The following is an 8,856-nucleotide window of genomic DNA, read 5'->3' as shown; positions in this document are numbered from 1 at the left end:
AGCAGTCTGTCAGTGACCTTGTGACCTCACATTATAGCTGAGATCAAAATGCAGTGGTGTGGAGTCTCACCTTACAATGCTACAATTGAAACCTTTAAATACTTAAAAATAGAGCTGTTATTATTGTTCTGCCAATAAATACAGCTCTACAAATACAAAATATACGTTTCTGTTCTAGCGCCCCCTACAGTCTCTGGTTGTGCCTCAACATTGTGTAAACAACAGGTCAGTACATGCAGCAGCTTAAAAAAAAACAGACCAGGTTTTCAGTTTTTGTAGTTTTTATTTTTTTTTTTAGAGTTGTTTCAAAAAAATCCAAAATGACTGAGAAACAGATAAATTATGGCTCTGATACAGCGGGGAGCAAAGACTTCATTTGACCTTCATTTGGACTGTACCAAGTCTGAACCCGCCCCTCTGAACTGCTGCGAGGACAGAGTCACCTCCTACAGTAAAATGAAGAATTTTACCAAAGTACGTCAAAGTAATGACGTCACAGATGAGGACCACCAACCAGAAAAACATTAAAAAAGGTAATGAAACATTTTACTGAGATTTAAAGGATCACTTCAAGCACATATTCTGTGTTTGTACACCCGCAGACAGCACAGGTAGAGACGTTTAACATTTTCTGTTTTACTGGAGTTAAAGTGGACCTATTATGCATATCCTCATTTTACTTACTCTGTACACACAGTTTTTAGCTCTAACTAAATCTCTCCTCCGATTCATTTAGGTAGCAGCTTCAAAATAAGCTTTTGTTCCTTTTATTTATTGATTTTCATTCTGTTATTTCCTGTACTGTTTTATTTCAGTTTAAAGCTCAGGACTGTTTTAAACGCTCAGTTTCAGACAGTATTTCTTTTTTTACTCTTGGCTCTGGATGACATCATAGAGAGTGGATGTTCCTAATATGGTTGTCTCAGACACAAAAGACGTTTTTTCCTTCTGTGAGAGGCAGAGGAAAGTTAGCTCAAAGGGAGGGTGACCTTTAAAGGTACTTTTGTAAAAACCCTAAAAAAAATTAACAAAAACTTTCACCACAAGGTGGCAGCATTTTCCAAACTCGTTTTAGTATGGGTGTGAATCCCCAACAGCTGACTTTTAACTAATCTAATGTTTCTACACCTATATTCTCTTTTAGTTGGTACACATAAATAACACAATAACATGAATTTTGAACAAATGCTGAGCTAAAAGCAGCTTGAATTAGATTTAAATGTTTCATGCTGCACCATCTTGTGGTTCAAAGTGGTATTGCATAAGCCTGCAGCACGGCCCTATTTAACCTTAAATTGATATCACTGCAGCACAACACACACCTGTCCTTGACATCACACCCTAAATGTTATTGACAGTTTGTTCATTTTGACAGGTTTTCAACTTGCCAGTCACAAAGTTTTACAAAACGAACCTTTAAAGCGAGGGGTGAGGGGCTGCACCGAGGCCCAGTATGACATAAAAAAAAGGATTATTCTGAACTGTGAATCAAGCTGCAGCAGTTGAAGTGAGCATGCATATATATATATATATATATATATATATATATATATATATATAGGTCCACTTTAAAACACACTTTTGCTTCAGAGTAACCACAGAACAGCTCAGCTCAGCGGTGGGGTTCAGACCAGGACACAAAGATACACGGTGGTGGTTAACACACTTCACACAGGCTTTGGATGTTTACTTCGGTGCCTTGCTTAATGACACTTCAGCAGCCACTGTCCAAATCTGTGCCCTCAAAAAGATCATTAACATGAGTTTATCATCCACGTTAAAGGGTTGGTCTTCCACTAGGACTGTGATTCTTTGTGAAAGGGTTTCATGTTTTCAAGCTTAAAAAACACTTTTGTTTTTCACATGGCCAAAAAGAACAGGAGACGGGATTCTTTGCCGTCACGATTTACAGATCAGTCATGTTTACGTGCTTAATCGTCCCACAAAGGCTCACTTTAAGCCAGGAAAACCCCTGAATGCTATGTTAATACATCTGCCAATGCTGCAACTATCAGAAAATAACCTGCAACTATTTTGGTAATCGATTAACCGTGTGAGAGATTCAACCCATCACAGGTTCAGCGTTACATATTTTGGAGACAGGAAATGTCAGTATTTTTTGATATGTGCTAGTTAGTAAGGATGTTTTCTTGTCCTCTGATCACTAAAGTTTAGATAAAAAAAGATTGAAGTCAAAAATCACAACTTCTGAGCGTACAGGTTAGGAAACATATCCTCCGTGACGACTGTATCGTCACCTTTTTTAGAGAAAATCAATCGCTGCTGCTTTTGGACTTTTTTTGTTACATAGCAAACTTCTACAGATGTCAAACTGGGTAAGCGTGAAAAACATGCTTTCACTTTTTTCAATATTTGAGAAATTTACGGATTAACTGAAAAACAAAGAGAAGAATCAGCAGATTACAGCAAGCTGCATCCCTCAAATGTTGCCGTGGATCGTTGCCGTCACTCTGATAGAAAAGCAGTCCTGCATCTTTGAAACAGTTTAAGGCCAGAGGTACATTAACAGTACATAAAAACAATGAAATCATAGAGACGGTTTTGAATAAATGTTTTGGAAACGTCTGCTGCGTATTTACATTGCAAGTGTTCATTGTGTGAGCAAACAGTCGTGGCTGCTGATGGATGCTTTGGCTCTTGCAGGATCTGAACCTGAAACAGGAGTTTCTCCTTTGTTTTTAATTTTTTTTGCTAACAAGAAAAAATTTTGTTCCAAAACACTTACTCAAATATTCACATCTGAATCAAAAACAACTAATTTTCTATGGTCGATCAGCTAAAAACAATCAAATAAAAACAGTGAGTTTGTAAACAAAGGCAAAAACAGATTGTTGCTGTCATTTTTTTGTCATCTTGTAAAATATACACCTCGTATCGCGCAGTTGTCCAGGCAGGACGAAAACGACATCGTACCATCTCGCTTCTAAAAAATAGGATTAAGATATGATCTCCCGTATCGTACACAGGTGTCCTTCGTGACTGCACGTTTCAGCATCGCCACAACTCATTATTTTGTTTCTCTCTATCTTTAACGTACCGTATAAAAAAAGTTTGTTCACATGCACATTCTCTCCCTCAGCCTGAGCGTCGAGCCCGCAGACTGAAGCCCCAGAGCCGCAGATGGAGCCACTTCTCATGTTTGGTGATGGATAAACACAGAGTTTGATTTTCCTCTCGTACAGGATGTCAACAGCACAGAGGTCGAAGCAGGATTAGAGCTGACAAGATAACTTCAGGTTTAACTCTGAGTGATCAGTTAGGAAGCTCACAGAAACTTACGCAGAGCTCAGAGATCAGCATGTGCAAAACGGTCATCTACCGACCAATCCTCACCCCTGATCTCAGCCAGCATCTGCAGCTCGTTGTTTCCTGAGCAGTGTCAATAAGAAATGTGGATTCTTATGAGCAGCTGTTGCAGGAGCTTCCTTTTCTCTTTTTTGCTGTCTAAATCCGTCTTATTGCTCTATAAACCATAAAGGAGTTTTATTTTCTGCAGGTCTGCTAGGGCCCTGAGTGACGCAAAACCATCGTTCTTCACAGCTTCACTACCCCTAATGCTACCTGCACACTGGAAGCGATTTGCAGCGACATGACGTAAGCGGTGGATAACATTTCAGGACTTCAACCAATGGGAAGAGGGCGGGACCCAAATATAAACTTGAGACCAAAGAATACCTGCGATCGGCATTTGGCCTGGTAGTAAATATGTTAGAGGGTTACTGAGACACCCGGAGACTCGTAGGTTTGCTTCCAGCGAGTATGCAGTTTTAGCGAGACAGCGAGTGTTTGCTGATAAGTCTGCAGCTTCCATACGAATCATGGACCAGTGCAGTCGCATGAAGGCTTTCAGTGCAGCTCGTGTAGCTGCTTGTGATGAATTTTATCTAATGATCACTGCAAGCACTCGTCGGTTGCTCAATGCTAATGTTTCCCTAGCGACTGTTGGTCGCCAGTCAGTCTCTAGGCCTGTGTGACCGAGGCCTCACTTACATGTGGGACCCTCAAGTTTGGGTTCAGACACTGAGAGGTCGACTGACCTTTACAGTCGTGCAATCATATCTATATGAATATTTAAAGCCAGGGTTCACATCTTGAGATGATAAAACCTTCATGTGAGGCTAACAGGACTGCAGATGTTGGTGTACTGGAGGAGATCCAGCACCTGTAATGCCTCACAGCTGTAAGGGGACATAACGGGATAGCAGCAGTGCTAACAGCTGTCCAGATGTGCACCAGATGACATTGAGAAGGAGAAGGTTTTTGATTTCTACATTTCTTTCTCCTTGAAGTTTTTGATTGTACTTCATATTCTGCACTCTGCTCCTGATTTTGAACCCTACAGCTGTGAATGATTTCCTCTCAGCGTAAAATGAAAGCTTCCAGAGAAAAACGTGTCCAAACCGGGTCCATCGACGGCTCAGGGTCCACCAGTGTTTCCTCCTGATAATTAATAATCTCCTCTAACTCACAGCTCACACTGCAGACACGACAACGTACCACAAATCGTCTGCTCCGTGTCAGAAACTACAGAATTTAACGCTACAATCAACAGAAGTAATAACCCAACATCCCCCGCTGTGACACTCACAATCACGCGCTAAAAAAAAAACAACAATAAAATGAAAATCAACAAATGCACTTTTAGAAGATGATGAAACGGGTACGGCCGTATCCGCCGATGCATCACAGGAAGTTAAAACACACAGACACACACACACACACTCAGTGGGCGCTGGTTGGCTGTTTGTGGTCCGGGGTGTTTACAGTTAGAAACAAACATCATTAAAAAAACAAAAACAGTCTTTGGGCTCTCGCTCCCATGCTGTGGTTGTTCATGCCGGCTGAGAGGGTGATGATGCCAGAAGTGACATCACTTCATTACAGTTAGGCCCCACCTTCCTGTCTGAGTCCAGTGGAGTGTCGAAGAAGGAGATGTTACCTTTTGCCATCCCTGTGAGTGTGGAGTTGGGGGTGGGGCATAAGGGAGGTCAAGCTTGGGGTCAAAGGTGACGGGGTGAAGGAGGAGGTAAAAACAGAAAAACAAGGAAGGAGAGAAAGAGTGAAGGCGTTCAAACGGTTGGACAAACCCAGCCAGCAGCCATCGCCGCCTTCACAGGAGGGATGACAGACACACAGAGACAGAAGGGAGGAGCCAAAGGAGAGCTAGCGGTTGTTCTTGGCTGCCTCCTTCGCCGCCAGAATGAGAGGAGTCAGACTGGAGAGCGGCTTCGCCATCTTCAGAAACTGATGCTGAGGGAGGAAGTGAGGGGCGGGGAGGAGGAGGTGACAGAGGGAGGGGAAGAGAGAAAGACTTCAGTTCACTGCACAGAACATTCACCACAGGCCTGCAGCGCTGAGCAGGATCTGCAGGCTTAGCGAGACAAGTTCAGGTGTGACCCTGGGCGTGCAGCAGGACAGGTGGATCACATCACCACGCAGAGTTATGCTGCAGCTGTAACTGCTCTGGAGCAGGTGGTGTTTGAGATCAACGGGTGCAAAATCACTGCCTAAAGACCAATCAGATACCTGGAGGAGCCCTCAGGAGTTTTTGTCTTTCATTTAGCATCAATGAGAGAAAACAGATTCTTTGGTTCAACTTTATCCCTTTATTCCATTTGATTGTTCTGTAAGTATTAACATATGTACTTAACCCTAAAACAGGGATTACATATGTTGAGTAACCTGCTCGAAATCTGTTTTTAGTTGTTCTTTACTTCATTCACTGCTATCAGAAACCTGCAGGACACTTTGAAAGTCATTCTCCTCACAGTGCCGACTGTCACTGATGTCACTGCTGTCAAACTGCATCACAGATCCAGGCAGAGGAAATTCATTAATACTGACGTACATTTTAAACATGGTGCATTTTCTTAAACTGTTAAATAGAAATACTAAAATTATACAGGCTGTTTGGCTATTGAGCATCTTGAGACATTATGGGAAAGTTTGACACCATCAAAAATGGCAAACTTACCATATAGACCAGTACTAGTAGATTACTGGCACATGAAGTCCAGTATAAATACAGACACGGGTGCTTCGGACATAAAGTCACAGCAGCTGTTTCTTTTGCATGCTAACTATTTTCATCTACAGTGAGTCCCTTTAAATCAGTTTAATGCCTTTAACGCAAATACAGCACCGTCCCTGTCATCATCTGTCTTTACTTTACAGTCTAAAGCACCTCGAGGCAACTGTTGTTGTGACTTGATGGTATATAAATAAAACTGAACTGAACCTTTTTATTATGAGCAAACCTGAGTAACTGTGGAAGTCCTCTTATTTAATTGTCTCTCTCTCACTCAAATGTCTTCAAACTTGTGAGGACCAGGCTTTTCCAATTTCTGGTCCCCACAAACATATGAATGCCCGCTCACACACACCTGAAACAACCTTTTAACTTTTATTTCAGACAACGAGACCTGTAACTGCACACACACACTCAGAGGATCCATTAAATTGAATTACATCTTCAACAGAGCTCCTCCTGAAACACTACAAAGACCTGCGAGATCTGACTCATCGCAGTTACACAACTCACGTTGCTCCTCACTCACACCTCCACCTCGTCTCCACACCCACTCAAACTGTCTGTCTGTGAGGCTCGGGCCTCCTCTGAAGGAGGTGAAGTGCTCAGCGTCAAGTCTAAATGGATGTTTTATGCCAAATTACAGATGAATCTGTCAGATATCTAACTTCGAGATAAGCGACGCCTGAAGGAGGAAAGCAATGCCAGTCAAATACAAAACTGCAGATCTGAATATTACTCTGATATTCAAAAGAAAACCCTCAACTTTCTATTAACTTTACATACACAAACTGGGAAAATAATAATAATAAATGTTACTTTATAGATTAAAGAGTCAAATTTCTGTTCATTCTCTGGAGGCTGCTCGTTCTTCTTATCTGATTATCTGATTTTGTTTCTTTGTTCTTTTCCGTTAGAGCTGCTGTAAAATAAGTATGAATTTAAATAGTGGAACCTGTACTTTACTGAGATATTTCTATTTTCTGCTGCTCTGTTTAAAGTGGCGGCCGTGGCTCGTCGACCAATGGGAAGGTCGGTGGTTTGAGTCTGGATCCTCCTGTGTGAGTCCTTGGGTGAGATACTGAACCCCGGAGTGAGTGTGTGTGCACGTTAGTCAAAGTGCTTAGGTAGGTGTGTGAATGATGCTCGCAGTAAAAACTCCTCAGGGCTCATTTAGAGTGTGATATAAGTCCCTGACCCTTTATTGACTGTCTGTAGTCTCACTCAGACCAGAGCAGCTCCTCTGCTGAGGTCTGATACGATGTTTTAAAGGTGGCCAATCACGGCACATTCGTTGCTACTAATTTCCAATAAAGCTGATTTGTTTTTGTGCGTCATTTCTGTTGCATCAAATCTCAGCAGTGCAGTTCGATGTCCTCCGTGTGACTGACTCACTGTTTAATGGATGTCGTTTCATTTCCTGTTTAACGTGTTCTTTCTGTCTTTCAGGTAGTTTTGGTTCTAGTTTCTCGCGTGTCTCATCGTTACAGTTATTGTGTTTTCCAATGTTTCTCATTCCTCAGTCGGTGTGTTTTAATGCTTCGCCCTTCACGGTGTTGCATATTAAATGTTTATGACTGTTTGGTGTTAAAGTTACAGGTTATATGTCCTCTGTCTAATCTCCATGAAACAAACTGTATTCAGTCACTGAGGGCTGGGATGGTTAATCAAAGGATCGATCCTGTCTGCTCCTGCCCGCCTGGCCCTGAATCCCCCCGTTTCCAGCTTTCTTTGTGCTTTTCTGCGACTCCTTCTCTAACCTATCCGGTCAGCTTTGTGCAGCTCTTTCTGTTTTCAGGAAGTTTTAATAATGAAATATTGTGTTAGTCTAACCTGGCAGAGTCCAGGATCCACACAAGGCTCATGTTGACCTTTCAGCTTTGTCGCTGTTATTCGATAAATCTGTGGATGTTTTATCAGGTAAATGTTTGAAACAATCTTGGAGGTTTAGGGGTTAAAGGATGTCGAGATCGAGTGAGCGTCGCTGCTGTCTGTTCACTGAACAGTGACACAAACCAGACATCAGAGTGTTTCCTTCCTCGGCCTGTCAGATTAATGATGCACAGATCCACACTTTAACATCACAAAACCAACTCAATAAATCATTTATGAACTTTTTTTTTTTTATTTAATAGCAAATTATGTTAAATCTTACATTTTACATTTACTATCAATTTTTTTTTTATTTGTATTTAAGCTCTAACTGTACATTTTTCTCCCAGAGAAACTGAAACCAAAGAGTTTCATTAAAAGCTTTTTTCTGTCGATAAACACAAACGATCGAGGAACTAAAAAGAAAACGTTCCAACACAAATTCAGAGCGATAATGAATCTGGATTTATGTTTGACATTTAACATCCAGGATTTTGTTGTTTGTTATGTTTACATAAACAAATACACTCGTTTTCATATCTTAGTGAGGACATCTCATTGACATAATGCTCTCCCAGCTGCTTACTCTAACCATCAAAAATGAATGCCTAATCCTAACCCTGACCGGTGAGTGTGTCCTCACAAGTGACTGTTGGTTCTCACAAGTATGGTAGCATGCCAATTTTCTGGCCTCAGAAAGACGTATAAACATGTACACACACACACACACACACACACACACGCACCTGCAGCAGCTCTTTAGCCGAGCCTCTCTTCTCCACGTCCATTTCCAGACATCGGTTCAGGAAGTCTCTGAATATCGTCGACAGCTTCTCCGGGTTCTGCAGCTCCGGCGTCCCGTTGGTTGCTATGAGATACAGCGCCTAACACGTGAAACACACACAAGCAACATGTCTGTCTTCATCCCCACGAGG

The 8,856-nt window shown here is 41.8% G+C and overlaps 1 protein-coding gene across 4 annotated transcripts in view; it reads right to left on the bottom strand.

Moving 5' to 3' along the window:
• Positions 1-1,551: 1,551 nt before the first annotated feature.
• Positions 1,552-8,856, bottom strand: part of pak1 (p21 protein (Cdc42/Rac)-activated kinase 1) — a 77,007-nt gene continuing 69,702 nt past the window's right edge. For all 4 annotated transcript variants that reach the window (XM_086262396.1, XM_086262399.1, XM_086262397.1 and 1 more), the window contains 2 exons: positions 8,668-8,805; positions 1,552-5,271 (listed from right to left, as the gene is read on the bottom strand). In XM_086262396.1, coding sequence (XP_086118522.1) covers positions 5,185-5,271; positions 8,668-8,805 — 225 coding nt within the window. In that variant the 3' untranslated portion in view covers positions 1,552-5,184. The remainder of the gene's footprint in view (positions 5,272-8,667; positions 8,806-8,856) is intronic.

Source organism: Aulonocara sp. 'chitande type north' Nkhata Bay, linkage group LG14, assembly GCF_057382095.1.
Source record: "Aulonocara sp. 'chitande type north' Nkhata Bay isolate Kocher_YH1m ecotype deep benthic linkage group LG14, A_spYH_male_GT1.1, whole genome shotgun sequence".
Lineage (NCBI taxonomy): Eukaryota > Metazoa > Chordata > Actinopteri > Cichliformes > Cichlidae > Aulonocara > Aulonocara sp. 'chitande type north' Nkhata Bay.
The sequence above is the reverse complement of the archived record's forward strand: the minus strand, read 5'-3'. Positions and strand labels throughout refer to the sequence as shown.